This window comes from Phoenix dactylifera, chromosome 2 (assembly GCF_051530095.1).
Source record: "Phoenix dactylifera cultivar Ajwa chromosome 2, Ajwa_hap1_PhDact_Kaust_v1.1, whole genome shotgun sequence".
Classification (NCBI taxonomy): Eukaryota; Viridiplantae; Streptophyta; class Magnoliopsida; order Arecales; family Arecaceae; genus Phoenix; species Phoenix dactylifera.
Window position 1 is genome coordinate 35,638,102 of NC_143191.1, and position 16,432 is coordinate 35,654,533.

A 16,432-nucleotide genomic window follows, 5' to 3' on the forward strand; every position below is an offset into this window, starting at 1 on the left:
AGAGAAAATAAATGGAGGGAGCGAGACGGGGGTAAAAGACGATGGAAAGAGCGAAGCCGCTGGCCTTCGCTTCTCGAAGTTATGGCTTGGTCCGCTTAACGCGGCGACTGCTTACGTATATACTAAGGAGGAGGGTGCCTTTGGAGGCCAACATAAATGACTTTTGTCTTTTTTTTATATTATATAAATCAGAAAAGTTACATCATTGTAATATAAATATATTGTTAAAAATTAAAAATAGAATACTTAAAAATTTAGTCAGTAGAGCAGCTATAGAATATGATAAGCTGCATAGGTCGGCAGATCTTGGTCTCTTTTTAGTTCATCAATAAAAGATTCAACTTGGTTCCAGAAAATTAGCTGTGTGGTTCCTGCTTTCTTCTCTCCTAAGAAGCTTTCAACACCAACAATGCCCTGTGGCTGCTTCTCTCTTTCTTTTTGAGCCAAACCTACTCTATTTTTGCTAACAGCCTCTCTTTATTGTAACTCAGATCCCAGAGGTGCTCTCTTTTATATTCATGTAATTTGTTTGCTCGGATTTTACAATAAAGGCCCGGTGGCTGTTTGCCTCCCTTGTCATAAAAAAAAAAAAAAAAACTTTAGTTGATGCTTATTGTCTCGTATATGTCGTTCATAGCAAAATTTTAAACTTAAAAAATTGTAAGCAACTACTCTGTGAAATGGAGAGTTCAGGCTCGCAAGCTATATATAACAGATTAAATTATGCAATGTTAGCAATCTATGTAGAAGCTCTTCTACATGCTTATATATCACTTTATCTTACGGCGGAAAGATCTTGTTTATTGCTTGTAGCAAATACAAGGAAATCGAGATAGTGTATCCTAATTAGCCTTTTCATATCTTTATACCTGGACTTGATTTTCGACTATGAACTATTGGAATAAGTGAATTTGTAATTGGGCTAAGATGGCTTCGTAGAAGTGATGTGCATGTTATGCATGCCAATTTTTAATGCACCTATAGCATGATTTCTTCGACTTTAATTTGGTGCGGGATACATGCAAAGAATGTAACCATCTTTTAGGCTAGCAGCTTTCAATAAAACATAATCGAACTCGATCAGATAGATAAAACTGATATTTTTGCAAACAATAAAAAATAACCGCATCATTTACATGTCGTAGCATGCAAAGTTTTGGTTATACGGAAGCAATCAATTTCCCAGTCAAGTTATAAGAAGAAAATTAGGAGGCAGAAACATTCGACAAGAGCATGACTTTGATGTGTTTTCCTTGTGATCTTACTTACGTCCATGTATTCCCAGGTAAGGAGTCCTTGGCGTGGAACGGACTAGTGTTCGCGGACCGTGAGACGGACCTTTTGGGTTAGTCCGTCTCCTCTCGTCTTCCTTCGGGCTTCGCATCCCATTGTAGGGTCCTCGTCAACGGCCTCGCTGCGTCCAGAACAGGATGAACCATTCTTTGCCTTCGGAAAAGGGGAAACTCTAGAAGTAGCTTAGGACGGTTGCTTTCCACGGTCCAAATCTTTTATTGTGTCATTATAGTTTATTTTCGAAGTCCTCCAGTTCAACCTCCAGTTTAAGAATCCCGTTTAGAAATGAATCCGATGTGTTGCGACTTCTAGAAGTGTTTTGGATTGGGTTGATTGGATTAGATGGTAGGCTAAACGGTTTTATGTGATATGTGTTGGATCCGACCTCTGTGGACATCATCCAACCGGCTAATAGCAACTCACCACATAGCTATCATTAGAAATGTAATAAAACTTATCCAATGGGCGATGGTTATAATTTGGCCCATGATCGTACACAGTTAAGCTCTGAATACAACGTGCAAGCAGTTACCGAATAGTTAAGATGCATGTCCGCCTTACTCGATAATGAATGCTGACCTGCATCATATACAAATAACAATTGAAGACCTCCATGTACACTTTTTTTTTGTTTACTCAACTTTATTGTTTTAGGCATCGAAGAGTTTCTGTCAGACAAACTCCAGTAAATGAACTTCTTCTATGGGTGGCAATCCGAATGAGATCGGATCAAAAATTCATCAAGTTAGATCTGACATGTTTGTTAAACAGATCAAAATTTAGATCTGAACTCGATCTGTTTATTAAATAAGTAACCCAATCCGACCTGCATAACCCATTTTTAAACAGGTCAAGTTAGGTTAAATGGGTTATATAAGTTAAGTAGTTTTTAACAAACTTAGTAAATTAAAGCGGATCGAATAAAACAGGATAGAAGCAGTTGAAGTAGGTTTTAAATATGTTAAACAGGTCTTAAACAGATTAAATGAGTTAAACAGATTATCTGATCCAATCCAACATGAATATTAAATAGGTTAAATGGTCAAATGTCTGAAATCCGAAGCCGACCCGAATGTTAAATAGGTTAAACATGTCGACCTGATTTAAACTCATTTAGCCCATGCCTACTTATGGCAAATCGAATACGGATCGAGTTGACAGGCTAGATCATTTTTTATCGGCCTTCAGTTGAATGATCAGAGCTAAACAAGCTTCTTCATCCGAGCACAACCATAGCCAACTATTCTCGCCAGCTAGCTTCTTCAGCTCGGAGTTCATCCGATCGCTCTACGCTTGGAGCTTGGATTTTGATGGTAACATTATGAATTGGTTATATTCCGTGCAAATATAGAGATTGTTTTTTGGTACAAATATAGAGATTGTTTCACTGTAGTTCCATGAGAGCAAATTATCCGAGAATATAAACTTCGACTAAAAATAAATTTTTTAAGGGGGAGGCAACGAAAAACCGAAACCAATGACTGGCGGTCTGACCCAAGTGTATGCACTCATGGAAGTGATGTTATATATTGGTGCCCTTTGCCCCGGGCATGATCGATGAGGCATCATGCGGACGCTTCTCGACTCTTGGTACAAATTCCAACCCGATGGTCATCATCGTTTCGACCTGAAGGTGTTGGACCTCTACCTAGATGCTATCATGGGAGCACTGGGGACTTCCACAAAGCTCATAACATAATGTCACGAACCTTGAGGGAGAATAGCCAATATATTTCTGGGGATAAGATCGAGCGTTTAGGATTCCCACATGAAATCATTCATGTGCCAGTATTCGACATTCGCTTTAATTTTTCTTTTTTTCAGGAAAGTAGACTGTGACTGCAAGGTGACGGCCATGGCATCGAGACATTTTAGAATTAACCTTACATCATGACATGGAAGAACATATGCACAAAAATGGACAAAAGAAATAAAGTCAGCTTCAAAAGGCTGTGAGGTTGAAAGAAGGTAGCTACAAATGCATGAAAAGCGATGTAGGTTACCTAAGGTATTGTTTTGTCTCGCGTCTGAAAGAACTGCAAGCAGCTCTGCCACGGAAGGCATGGGTTCATCGGTTTTGGGGGCATCAGCTTGAAACCAAAAAAATTAGTTCTAACCTTATAGGTTCATGGTTGCAGCAAATTGAATCATAAGGCTTTGTTTGTTTGTTTGTTGTTTTTTTTTTTTTTTTTTTTTTTTTGTGTGTTAGTTGAAAACGGGTTTTCATACAATATGTTTACAAATACACCCAATCAAGTCAAAAAACACTAACTCGCAGAGTGCCAATGGCAGCTCCCCCTACCCCGCCCAAAGGGTTACCCTAAATGATTAGCCGTAAAGGCAGCCACCAAGTCGGCCGCCCCATTGGCTTCTCTAAATACATGTTTGGCCTGGACGGCCACCTCATCCCTCCTCATCATCCCTAGCAGAGAGGGAACCCCAAGTGTCCCGAGCTGTCAAAGGTCCATCTGGAGAGGGCCTGATCTCCAATGCATGTACTCGAGCAAACTCCGCAACAAACCTCGGTGACACCCTGAGCTCGCCGAAGCTCGCCGAAGGTGCGGGCGTTCCTTGCCAACCAGATCTGATGTGCTGTGCAAGTCGCTCTGATAGCCTCCTGACATATCCAAGGGCGGGCTAACCACTGTCGTATCATCTGTAGAAACTGAAGCCTCCCACACCAGGCCTCCTACGGGATCCCTGCCCACTGCCATGCCGACCTCGCCCACGTACACTGGAAATCCAAGTGCAGTCCTGCCCCGGCTCATGCTTCCACTGGATAACACAAGAAAGGTCTCCCAGTCTGACACTAGTCCGACAAGAGGTGCCCTAAACCCTGACATCTGGCCTCCCACATCCTGGTACCGGAAAGGACCAGATCCTCTCAGCTAGGTGTCCTCCGAACAACTAACGTAGTCTGGCATCATCCCACGCTGACTCTCCTGGGGCAAGAAGATCGAAAACCCGCAACCCCTCCACTGCATCAGTATCGACCATGGTCGGCCAGCACTTCAGTAGAACGATATCCACCCATGGGTCCGCAGTCACATCAATACTCCGCCCATCGCCTATCAGCCACCTGGTGTTTGCCGACACCATCGACAAGTACCTCCCAATCTCGCGCCATATGAAGGAGACTCGACGCCCACTCCATGCCCCCTCTGAGCCCTCTCGACCGTATCTGGCTGCCATCACCTGACTCCACAACCCGTGTGGCTCTAACAGAAACTAAGCTGCATGCTGAGCGATGAAAACCTCGCGCCGCTCCAGTAGGAACTGTACCCCAAGACCACCCTCACTGGTAGGCCGGCAGACCTGCTCCTAGGCCACCAAATGCACCCCGCGGCCTCCGCCTTGTGACCCCCATAAAAAGCATCGAAGCAATCGCTCGATCCTCAGCAAAGTCGTCTTCGAAACCACAATGTTAGCCATGAGGTATACTGGCATGGACCCCAACACCGATCTGATCAATGTTAATCTCCCCATCATGGACAGGGAGGCCGCTCTCCATCCCTCCAACCTGCTCTGTACCTGCTGCACCAGACTGGAGCACTCTACCACCCGTAGTCTGCGGCCTATGATGGGAACTCCCAGGTAGATCAATGTCTCCTCCTGCTCAGGTATCTGTTGAATCCCTCGAATCTCCTGTCTGACCCTGCTCTCCATGCTCGGGCTGAAGTGAACAGCAGACTTTTGGAAATTAACTCTCTGACCAGATGCCGCGCAGCAACCCACCACTATCCTACGAAGGACCCGTGCATCAGAAACTCGTGCCCCGGCCAGAAGAAAACAATCGTTAGCAAAAAGTAAGTGAGAAAGAGGACTAGCCCCCGGTGCGAGGACATAGGCCTCCAGCTCCCGGCGGGCACACACTCTCTGCAAATCATGAAACAAAATGTCAACACAGATAATAAACAAATATGGTGATAGAGGGCATCCCTGACGCAGCCCCATGATGGACTCGAAGAAAGGTGACAGTGTGCCGTTGACCAATAGAAAACTTTGGCCCCCGGACACACCCCAGGACCCATCCGATCCACCGCCTGTGGAATCCGAACGCCTTCAGTGCCTGCTGAAGAAATCTCTATCTGATCCTGTCATAAGCTCTCTCTCTATATCCAGCTTGATAACCATCAAGCTACATCGTTTCGATGCTCGCTGAAGATCTCATATTATCTCCTAGTCCAACAGAATATTATGGAAAATATTTCTGCCAGCTATAAACGCCCCCTGCTCCTGGCTAATGATGCCAGGCAAAAGGAGCTTCATCCTACTCGCTATTATTTTTGCCACAACCTTGTAAAAGGTTGTGCACAAACTAATGGGCCTGAAGTGACAGGGCTCCGCCGCCTCCTGACGCTTCGGAATGAGTGTGATGAAGGTGACCTTCCAATCCTCCGGCATCACCGCATGAGAGAAGAAGCGCTGAATAGCCTCTACCACCGCTAACCGAATGATACCCCAGTACTGTCAGAAAAAAACGGGAGAACCCATTAGGTCCTGGGGCCTTGTCTGCAGCCAAAGCCCAGACTGCCTCATGTACCTCCTGTGCCGACACCGATCGGACCAGAGTTGCGTTCTCATCGTCCAACCACCATGGGCCGTGCAAGTAGGATTGCTTGCCTGCTAGTTCCAATTACAATTTATCATTAAAAACACAGTCATTCTTATGCTTGTATTGCTGTAAGATAACTGGCAGGAATACCAAACACAATCCAAGTCATTTCTAATGCTTAGACTGCCATCTCATTTTGATAGAAATAATTACACTTCTAGGCTTTTTGTGCACCTAAGGCAGCCAAACTCTATCTGATATTGCTTGATTGGAGAGATTTTTCATTCAAAGGAAGGTATTCATGAGAATTCATGCACCTCACTGAGTCCCCTTGGTCCGAGATTTCAAAGTACAATAGGCTTCGTTTGCAAGATGATTATTTCCAAGGTTATTCGTGTTACTGGTTTTATCACATGCAATTGCACGAGAGAGGCGTAGCACTTTGTAATGTATGGAGACTAACCTTTCTTCTTAAAAAACCGTGTAATTTTTTTTTCACAAAGAAACAAAAAACGAGTAACTTTACTTCCACAATTCTTTCTTTCTGTTTTTTTTTTCTTTTTTTAACTTGGAAAATCAAAACACAGAATAGCGTTGTTGGACCTGCTACGGAAATCTATTGGCAGTTGACCTAATCGGAGCTGACCGATTGCATACCCATGTTCTGGAAGACCCCTTCATTGGATCCGGCCATGGCGTCGACCTCCTCATCCGTATCTTTCGAATCACCCATGTTATCTTCGACTTTGATGGCATTCTCTCTCTCTCTCTCTCTCTCTCTCTCTCTCTCTCTCTCTATATATATATATATATATATATATATATTATATATATTATTCTGTAGGAAAACTCAACCATTTTGATTGATTGCCTTGAAGCAAAAAAGAAGAAGAGATAGGGCATCGGCTTCTAAACGACATATAAGAAGAGATAAAGCATCCACTTCTAAACGACATACAACCGGTGCTACAAAAGTGCGGAGCTATCTAAATCAAAAACGTTCTTCAAAAAGCAAACTAAGCTACTGATTGAGTCATCTAGCAGTTTGGTTATAAATCCAACAATTTTTAGTTTATTTTGCTTTTTATAGTTTTCTTAATAGTGATATAGCTGACTGTACTCATACAAGAAAACGCAAAAGCTGATCACAAAGCTCGGAAGCCCAAGGACCGGCCCATCAGGCAGAAGAAGCCCAAGGAGTCAGCCCACATCTTCGTGGAAGAGTCGGGCCCCGCCCGGCCTCCTCACACCTGAAAGCTTCTTGGAGGAAAGAAAGCGCCGCTGGAGCTCTTCCCCGCCTGCCGACACTTGCCCGGTTGACTTCTCCAATCAGGCTTCTTATTCTTCTCCCAGTCATCACCACCTTAACTAGGCCAGTTGACTGCTATTTTCGAATTACTCCCTTTACCTGGTATTCGCTAATCTATTTTCAAATTCCATGCAAGCCAGCCCCTCATGTATTTCTTATATCTTTTTCGGATCAGCAAAAATTGGGATCCGAAAATGAAGTTTTAGTTTTTGAAGATGCACAATCGGAAATCTCTTGTGCCAAAGAATGCTGGGATGCAACTTTCTGCCATAAAATTGTTTAACTGAATGCAACGGAGGAAGAGAGAGGGTTATCACCAATACCATGATAAAGAAATTGGATAAGAGAAATTTCTCCTTAAGAGGAATTGACATGAAATTATGACCAAGTTTATCAGATCGGAACAAGCCGACCATATCAACACCTCACCCCAAATGTTGCAAGCATTTCCTCAAATAGGTTATATAGGGTTTGAAGATCCGATAGAAATCAGACAACATCCACCAGAAAGCAAAGTCCCATCAACCCCCAAAAGATTTCATATAAAACTGAATATATTTGAGCATCAAGAACATTGATGGAAAAGAAAACTGAAAACTGAAAACTGAAAAGCGAAAAAAGAAAAACGATAAGAACGCCAAGCCCAAAAACCTAGGCTCTAACCACCGAAGCCGTAGAGGGTGCGGCCCTGGCGCTTGAGAGCGCAGACAACGTCCATGGCGGTGACGGTCTTCCGGCGGGCGTGCTCGGTGTAGGTGACGGCGTCCCGGATGACGTTCTCAAGGAAGACCTTGAGGACGCCTCTCGTCTCCTCGTAGATGAGGCCGCTGATGCGCTTCACTCCGCCACGCCGTGCGAGACGCCGGATGGCGGGCTTGGTGATGCCCTGGATGTTGTCCCGGAGGACCTTGCGGTGACGCTTCGCACCGCCTTTTCCCAAACCCTTGCCTCCCTTGCCTCGTCCCGACATCTCCCTCGAGCTCTCTCTCTCTCTCTCTCTCTCTCTCCTTCAGCCTGGACCCCTCCTCTTTACCGCTCTCGGCTTTTTCCCCACTGCGTCGGTTCTCAGGCTCGGCTCTTTCTTATACTTGGATAGATCCCGCGTTGGCCGTGGGATGGGGCAGCGATCCGGGAGAAGCCTCTGTCGCAATACGTAGCCATCGGATTAGTGTATCTCGCATCTCATTGGTGGAAATAAGAACTGCCGGATCTGGGTACCTGCAGGGGAAACCGCCGACGTATTTCAACTTGCGCGCGCGTTTGAAATTTCGGATCCGCGAGGAGCGGCGGCCTGGCGGGATCATGCGGACCCACAAGTCGACGTTTTCCCATTTGCCGGCCGAAGTCGTTTGGTCTTCGGACCCACTATTTTGCTTGCAATGGAATTCGGACGGTGGATGATTCATCTCTCGCATATACATTTTTCTACGCGCGCGCGATACGACAGCCACAATCCGGGATCCCGTGTAGTTCACGCTAGGGCCAAGCATCCGTGCCAGTGTAAAGAGAGAGAAAGAGAGGAGTGAAGCCGGTCCGCTAGATCTGGGAGCAATGGCGGCGGCGCCCTCCTCGGAAGAGAAGGCCTCTCCAACCAAAGGCCCCATCACCCACGTTATCTTCGACATGGATGGCCTCCTCCTCGGTGGGTATCCAATCTCATCTCTCTGAATCAAAAGATTAGTAGAAGTGGAAAAGGAAAGCAATGGCGAATTAGATTTCTATTTGATGGGATGGGTTTGGATGGGGATGCAGACACGGAGCCGTTCTACACGGTGGTGCAGGAGCGGATCCTGGCGAGGTTCGGGAAGACGTTCGACTGGTCGCTCAAGGCGAAGATGATGGGGAAGAAGGCCATCGAGTCGGCCCATATCTTCGTGGAGGAGTCCGGCCTCAACGGCCTCCTCACCCCCGAGGGATTCCTCGAAGAGAGGGAGGGAATGCTGCAGGAGCTCTTCCCCACTTGTCAGCTCATGCCCGGTCAGTCCAGCAACTTTCCCATCTAACTTAGCTTTCGATTGCTCTCTCCTTCGATACAACCTATTTCATTTGCTGGGAATTCGGAATTAGAATTTAGAATGGCATCCTCTGTGGCTGCACATTGGAATGATTCCTGGATTTTGGATTGCTGTAGGCCTGTAAGGAACAAAGAAACAATGCCCTTCGGTATCATAAGTCGCTATCCTAATTCTACGTTCGTACCCTGACCTTGTGAATTATACTGTTGTATAAGAATATCAATTCAACCATTTTTATGAGAAACGGGTAGCTCTGTAATTTTTCCCTTCTTCGTTGACAAAATAACTTCATCTAGATATATAATTTCATTTTAGTGAGGGCAAAATGGATTTGGAAAAATGGGATGATTTTGTATCCGAGTAGCAGAGTCCCAGCAATTAACATTTGATTGACTTCAAGGGTGCTTAAAACTAGCCATAAAGAAATTTACTTCATTAAAGTAAAAAATGAATATCAGAAATCACAGTTATTCAATGAAAAGAAATTTGATCTTTTGGCATGGACCAGTCTAGTAGTAGAAAGGAAAAAGAGTAAAGATGCTCTAGAATTGCATGAGGGAACCTAATTATCCCACCCACCCCAGAAGAAGAAAGAAGAGAGAAAGACCCACTATTACAGACTAATAGCCAATATAAAAGATAAAGCATTTGATGAAAAATGGCTGTCTTGACTGCAAAATAATTTTGGTCCTATGACTTCAAAACTTGCTTCTGTAGAGTTTTAATTATAACATCCATTGTCATTTGAGGAATATATGTGTCAGTTCATTTATACAAGAGTACAGGGGCTTGATTCCTGAACATGACCCCAACCCAACCTGAAGTAGCTCTTATACGCTACTTGATGCTCAAGTTAGGGTAACTTGCAGGAACAATAACATTGCTTTCTTTGGGCTGCAACTACATATATGTCCTTCAATCATATATGTTAAATCAGCTGATACAGTTATGGGATCATGCACCTATTACGGTTCACAATATTGTCATACCGTCAGAAGCAACTGTGAGTAGAAATCTTTCATGGATGATGATACATAAAGCTGACCCCAAATGGTTGGAAAACGGGTTGATAGTTATGGTATGGTATCTTTAAACATTATCAAGGTTTCAGGGCTCATTCTCAACCTTGAGGAATGAGAGCAGTGTATGTATTTGACAAGGAAAATAATGATGATACATCCAGGAGCAGGGTTTTAATGCTTTTGTAATTAATGGGGGCAGCTCTACAGATGTGGATTTTCTTTATTGTTTTTATGTGGTCTTGATGTGTATATTCCTTGGGATCCTTGTGTATAACCGAAATTGAAAAATTGGACTAAAGATCCTGGTTTAGGGGAAAAAATCATTCGGCTTTTGCAGCAATATTTAGTTGAATCATCATATGCACATGATGTTGTAAATGCATGTATATTTAACGTCTATATAGAATTATGCATTGCATGCATAAGGCACACTTCTGTGCCCTTGAAATCTTCTTTAATCTTCTCTCTCTATTTTTTCTTTTTTTTGAGGGTATCAGATACTGATGCTGTCTCTACTATCATATAGACTGGATTTCGGTTGCGTGAATGAAATTTTTCGTTCTTACAGGAGTAAAACATTTGGTGAATCATCTTCATGCAAATGGTATACCGATGTGTGTGGCAACAGGGTAATTCTCACTTGTTTTCTCTTCAGTTAATTTCTAATTTGTATAAAAGCATGTGCATTATAGAGTTGTCTTTGTTTACTCCCAAAAATTAATTAGCCATCAACCAACTATAGTAAATGGTCAAAAGTATTAGACGAAAAAGGATTTAGTTAATTATTTATATTGTGACACTCGTAAGGCTCATGGTTGGCCACCTATTACTCACATAAGAGGCCACATCTGGGTGGTTTGTCGTTGAAATTAACTTCTTATAAAAAGTTATTAGGATACAAGATGGTTTTTTTCAAGAAAACCATCCAAAAAGGAGTTATTTATATAAGAAATCGCCAGTAACCACCAAAGGAGTTACTAGGACAAGAACTACCTTGTAATGAAAGTTCTTGCTGGAAATAACTTTCAACCTGCATGGTAAAAGGAGAAAGAAAGATTAATTTGTCTCTTCTCCCAACACATTTCACACAACACTACTATTACCTGGTCAACTTCTATCTCAAAATCTCATTGAGTGCCTGTCCTGACAAACCCCTCCTAGGATTCTAAGATCCAAAGTCTTTCTTGGTAATGAATAATCTTTCAACCGCTAACAGATGTGGCTCCAATTCTTTATGAGAAGCAAAAGTTCAGTCTGCTCTCACATGGATGTTGAGTGGCCCAAAGCAAAAGTGCAACCTACTTTTACATGGATTTCAAGGAATCCAAAAATTGGAGGTTCAACCTATTCGCATGTGGAGATTGAGTGACCCATCGGGTGGAGGGTTGACCAACTACAGTAAATGGTCAAAAATATTAGGTTGATCAAGGTTTGGTTAATTATTTATATTTTGACACTTGGAATGTTCATGTTTGGTCACTTGTTACACAAGAGGACACATGCGGGCAGTTTGCTACTGAAATTAACTTCCTAAAGAATATTGTTATCGGGAAATAGAGAGGTTATTTGCAAGAATGATCACTCAAAAAGTAGAGCTTTTTTTTTAAGATGCATTGGTAATGACCATAAGAGTTACCAAGATAAGAAACTACCTCCTAAAAAAATTATTGCTAGAAATAATAAAAACAGGAAGATAGATTAATTTTTCTCTTCTTCCAATACATTTCACACAACACTGTTACCAAACATCGGTCATCTTCTATCTTACAATCCCATGGAATGCTTAGTCTGATGACCCCTCCTAGGATTCTAGGATTTGAAGTTGTGCTTGGTTTTAAATGATCTTTCAGCCATCAACAGATACAACTCCAAAATTCTATCTGAGGAGCGAAGGTTCAGTCTGCTCTTACATGGACATCGAGTGGTCCAGCATGAAGGGTTCGACCTAATTTTTCATGGATAACAAGGAACCCACAAATTGGAGCTACAACCTATTCACACGTTGAGATTGAGAGAACCTTTACAGTGGAGGGTCAACCTCCCATCCATAGAATTTGAGTGACTTGTGAAGTTGGTGGTGGACATCTTTCTATCATCGAGAAAACAACATGAGCCTTGCTTATAAGCAGAGTTCACTTACTCCTTTCATGTGGGGTTCAAGTGACAGAATTAGTCATATAGCAAAGATGGCTTATTCCTCCCCCTCTTGTCATGATTAATTCTTTTATTGTGTTATATCACAATTATTCTTAAATCAAATCCATTTGCTATTTCTCCTATCTCTTCTTTTATTTTCTGCACAAATTTTAAGTCCTCTTTCTTGAGGCATTAAAAAGGACCCAGGCACCTTTCTTCGATCTAAGCCATGTTCAATCACAAAGTGGCGGTATTTAAAATGAGCAAACAATATTTGACATATTTGACCTTTTTTTGCTTGAAAAATACATATATTGTGGCAAATTTGGATTATCGTCCTGAATGACAAGTTTTTTGCCTTTAAAATGTAGTCACGTTACCTATATGGACTGTGAAAATATTGCAAGTATTTAATCAGTTGTGGACATACTTTGCCAGGTCCTATAAACGACACTTTGAACTGAAAACACAAAATCATGGTGAAATTTTTGCTATGATGCATCATGTTGTCATGGGTGATGATTCAGCAGTAAAGAAAGGCAAGCCATCTCCGGATATATTTCTTGCTGCTGCAAACAGATTTGAGGTATCACTAGCAATGCTCCAGAAATTAAATTCAATACTGTCCATTTTCTTTGTTGTTAAAAAGTTGTTTTTTTCTTCTGTGGTAATCCCTTGGATGGCTTCTCATTTTTCTCCCTGCAAATTGCTGGTTAACCAGGAAAATGTGGACCCAAGTACAATTTTAGTTTTTGAAGATGCACCATTAGGAGTAGTTGCAGCTAAGAATGCAGGGATGTAAGTAACTGCAATCCAAAAATCATTTGATTTGTCAATTTTTCCTTATTACGTTCAATTAGTTATAATGAGGAACATGGCCCTGATTCTTGCTTAGAATAGATTGTGAAGAAAAATTGGTTTTGGGCAAACAATACCCAATATAAAGTTTGCTTATTATGTCAATTTGAATTCTCAAAGTTAGATCTGTAACAATTTCATATCTTCACTGTCAAATTATCAATTACAGCAAATTGTTCCATAAGTAAACAATTTTCTTTTTCTATCCAATATCTCATAACAGACCTGATTCTAAAGATGCATGCCAGAATGAACTGGTCATAACTGAAAGGACTTGTCTTAGGAATTTCTAATCGGAGGATATTTAAGTGTCTTCTTTCCATGGAAATTACCTTCTAATGCATGCTTTTATGAAATCATTTGCCCATTTGTGGACAAGATATTTAGACAATATACATATCAGCGAGAATCATTATCCAAAAACTATCTATTAATCTACAAAAATATAATAGTGCACCAATTAAAATTTACGTTTGCCTCATGCCTGACTATATTGGAATGCAAATTCTTTCCCAGATAGTTTAAGGTTATATTGTGAAGCACTGGGAAATTAGAGACATCATGCATTAGTTTTATAGGAAAGAATGATACATGCAGACTTGTTAGCCAATTGTGAAGCATTTTTATTACTTGCTTGAAGATTACTTCATCTGTTGTTATTGGATCTGTGGAAGAGGTTAGATTATCCTAGAAATTTTGCAAAGGGAATCTGAGAAAAACTTGCAAGAACTTTTATAGTAACTTTTAACCACTTCACTGGTAATATACTTCACGTATTTGCCAAACCGAGATTCAATTACGCATTTACACATACCCCATTGATAAGAAAAGTGAGTTTAGAACCCCCTTTTTGCAATCGCTAACTTCTTAGCAGTTGTTACATAATCATTAGGTAGATAGCGGTATTGTGATCGGAGCAACTACACAATGCATATAAAAATTTCCTTCAAAATCATCATATGCAAGTCACAAATCCATGATCTTTGGGGCACACTTTCACCTTCTAAATATTTTGCACTAGGATTTCTTTCAGTATAGCTCCTAAACTTTAGGCATTAACTTGAAGGGTTAAAGGGAAAACAATTTTCATATTAGAAAATTAAGTTCTTTTGTAGACTGCTTATATTTGTGCATTGCTCAGATGCTTCATCTCTTCCATTTGTGCCGTGTGAAGTTTAACCCATGACTCCGACTGCTCCATACCTCATGTTTCCTCTCCCATCTCTCTCTCTCTCTCTCTCTCTCTCTCTCTAAGAAAACTTTGAAGTGGCTGGCTGAGTTACTTAATGATTGACTTCCAAATTTCTCAGCATTAACTCATGCACATCCTATGCTAATTTTCTAAACTACAAATGCCTGAGCTTCTATTGCTAATGCACGAACGCCAGATATCTTAGCATTTATATCATGCAATTTCCATATTATTTCCAAAATTTAGATTTTGATTTTGTACAATATGCAGGTCCGTGGTTATGGTCCCAGATCCAAGGCTGGACGTTTCTTATCACAAAGAAGCGGACCAAGCTCTCAGCTCCCTATTGGACTTCAAGCCGAGCGAATGGGGCCTACCACCTTTTGAAGATGTGGTGAATTGAACCACCCAGACAGATTTAATTATTTTTAGATTTCTTTTTTTTTCTTGCGATCATGATTTAAGTCAATTGAAAACATGTCAATCATTATTATTTTGCAAGAATTGTTGAATTTATTTGATCTTTGTTAGGCCACAATGCACCTCCGACAATATCCCTCCCTTCAATTTAATCTGATGCTCGTCATCAATGCATGTCTCTAAGATGAACGCCCTGAATTGTGTACGTAGTAAATTCTTGATTTCCGTTGTCGAAGATGTCTTTAGATGGGCTGGCGGTAGGTAGGGCCCACTTGTCTTCGGTAAGAAAGCGAAGACTTATGTTGTATTCTCAAGAAGATATCAAATGGAGAGTTTGCAGAGACTAGGAGGTTGTAGAGAGAGGGATGGAGACTCTTGGAGAGTAAGAAAGAAGCAGAATGAGTTGGATTAAATTGACGAACAAGGTGTGCAGTTTTGTTACCGGTGGGAGCAGCGATCTTTTCTATTGATGTGGCTTACAAGGTACTAGAATTTCTGGTTCACCACGTTAATGATGTTTGGATGTATCTGGTTTGCTGCAAGGTTCGGAGTGAGATCATAATATGTTATTTTATTATCACTGAAGCAAGGATTCCGGGATTAATTTCAAAATAGGCATGCTTTTATGAGCAACAGGAGGTCATTCATCGTGATGGCTTACTCTTTCGTGAAATGGTGAAATAGTAATCGGAGGAGCTGAAGGACCCGCAATCGGCAGAGGAGGAGATTTGAGGCTGGAGGTGGTGGCGGTGGATTGGAAGAAGCAGTGGCGTCAAACCATCACAAAAGATTGCCAAAGATGGGTCCCATTGGGACTCCACTACGTAATAAATTATACCCAGAACCAGAGTCACTCATTCTTATAGTAGTGCATCAAGATGAATGCTTGAAGAATGAAGCTTATAGAAACGAGCGGCTGGCTGCATAGGGCACGTAGTGTAGGGTTTAATCTCTCGACCATTTCACCTCCAGCACAAGATTGAAGACTTCATTTTCCATCCTCTTTCCACCTTAGATAAATGATGCTTACGTAATCGGCATGGATGGAATTGCCAGATTGAAATGAAATATTAATTTGGTAGGCTACATTCATACTTTTTAAATGAGGAGAGGTCTAAGTGTAAAATACCAAAAATCTGGAAGGTAGGTTCATACTGTATTTTGTTTTGAAAAATTATAAATAAGGACTTATTTGGCTCGTGAGAAGAGAGGAGAAAAAGTGCGGTTGATGAGAAAATGAAAAAAGATCTTATATTTTGTTTAAGTTTTCAAAAGAGAGATAGAAAAGTAGTTTTCCGTATAAATAGAATCCCTACGTATCATAAAAAAGAAAACACATATAGAATATGGTAAAGTCACTTTCCCATTAACTCGGAATTGAGGTAGTTTTTTTTTCCAAAAATACTCTCAAGCTTTTAAATAGAATGAGACAAAATCTCTCTTTATTAAATGCACAACAAGTATTTTTCATAACTTTTCTATAAAAGTAAATGCTCAACCAACTGTAAATTATTCTTCTTCTTTTTTTTTTGCTAAGGTGGGTGTATCATACCTGACGAGTACAGATGCACCCAATAAAATCAAAAAATAAAATACCTCGGAGTGTCAGGGGCAACTTTCCATCACCAGCCC

General features: G+C 41.4%; 2 protein-coding genes across 3 annotated transcripts; one reads left to right on the forward strand and one right to left on the reverse strand.

The window, feature by feature from the left end:
* Positions 1-7,673: 7,673 nt before the first annotated feature.
* LOC103701556 (histone H4-like) lies at positions 7,674-8,237 on the reverse strand. The gene has a single exon (XM_008783676.6). The coding sequence runs from the start codon at positions 8,125-8,127 to the stop codon at positions 7,816-7,818; it is 312 nt and encodes a 103-aa protein (XP_008781898.1). The 5' UTR covers positions 8,128-8,237; the 3' UTR covers positions 7,674-7,815.
* A 373-nt stretch (positions 8,238-8,610) lies between these two features.
* On the forward strand, positions 8,611-14,952 carry LOC103701555 ((DL)-glycerol-3-phosphatase 2-like). Of its 2 annotated transcripts, XM_008783674.3 has the most exons (6): positions 8,614-8,799; positions 8,910-9,134; positions 10,763-10,823; positions 12,769-12,916; positions 13,052-13,128; positions 14,651-14,952. In XM_008783674.3, the coding sequence occupies exons 1-6, from the start codon at positions 8,709-8,711 to the stop codon at positions 14,781-14,783; spliced, it is 735 nt and encodes a 244-aa protein (XP_008781896.1). In that variant the 5' UTR covers positions 8,614-8,708; the 3' UTR covers positions 14,784-14,952. The 2 variants fall into 2 exon arrangements, with proteins under 2 accessions (XP_008781897.1, XP_008781896.1); XM_008783675.5 differs by lacking the exon at positions 13,052-13,128 and having other exon boundaries at positions 8,611-8,799.
* Positions 14,953-16,432: the final 1,480 nt, after the last annotated feature.

Excerpts from the sequence above, each read along its gene's own strand:
- LOC103701556 (XM_008783676.6), bottom strand. The coding sequence starts at position 8,127 with ATGTCGGGACGAGGCAAGGGAGGCAAGGGTTTGGGAAAAGGCGGTGCG.
- LOC103701555 (XM_008783674.3), top strand. The coding sequence starts at position 8,709 with ATGGCGGCGGCGCCCTCCTCGGAAGAGAAGGCCTCTCCAACCAAAGGC. Across the intron at positions 10,824-12,768 it reads CCGATGTGTGTGGCAACAGG|GTCCTATAAACGACACTTTG; the intron begins GTAATTCTCACT and ends ATACTTTGCCAG. Across the intron at positions 13,129-14,650 it reads GCAGCTAAGAATGCAGGGAT|GTCCGTGGTTATGGTCCCAG; the intron begins GTAAGTAACTGC and ends TACAATATGCAG.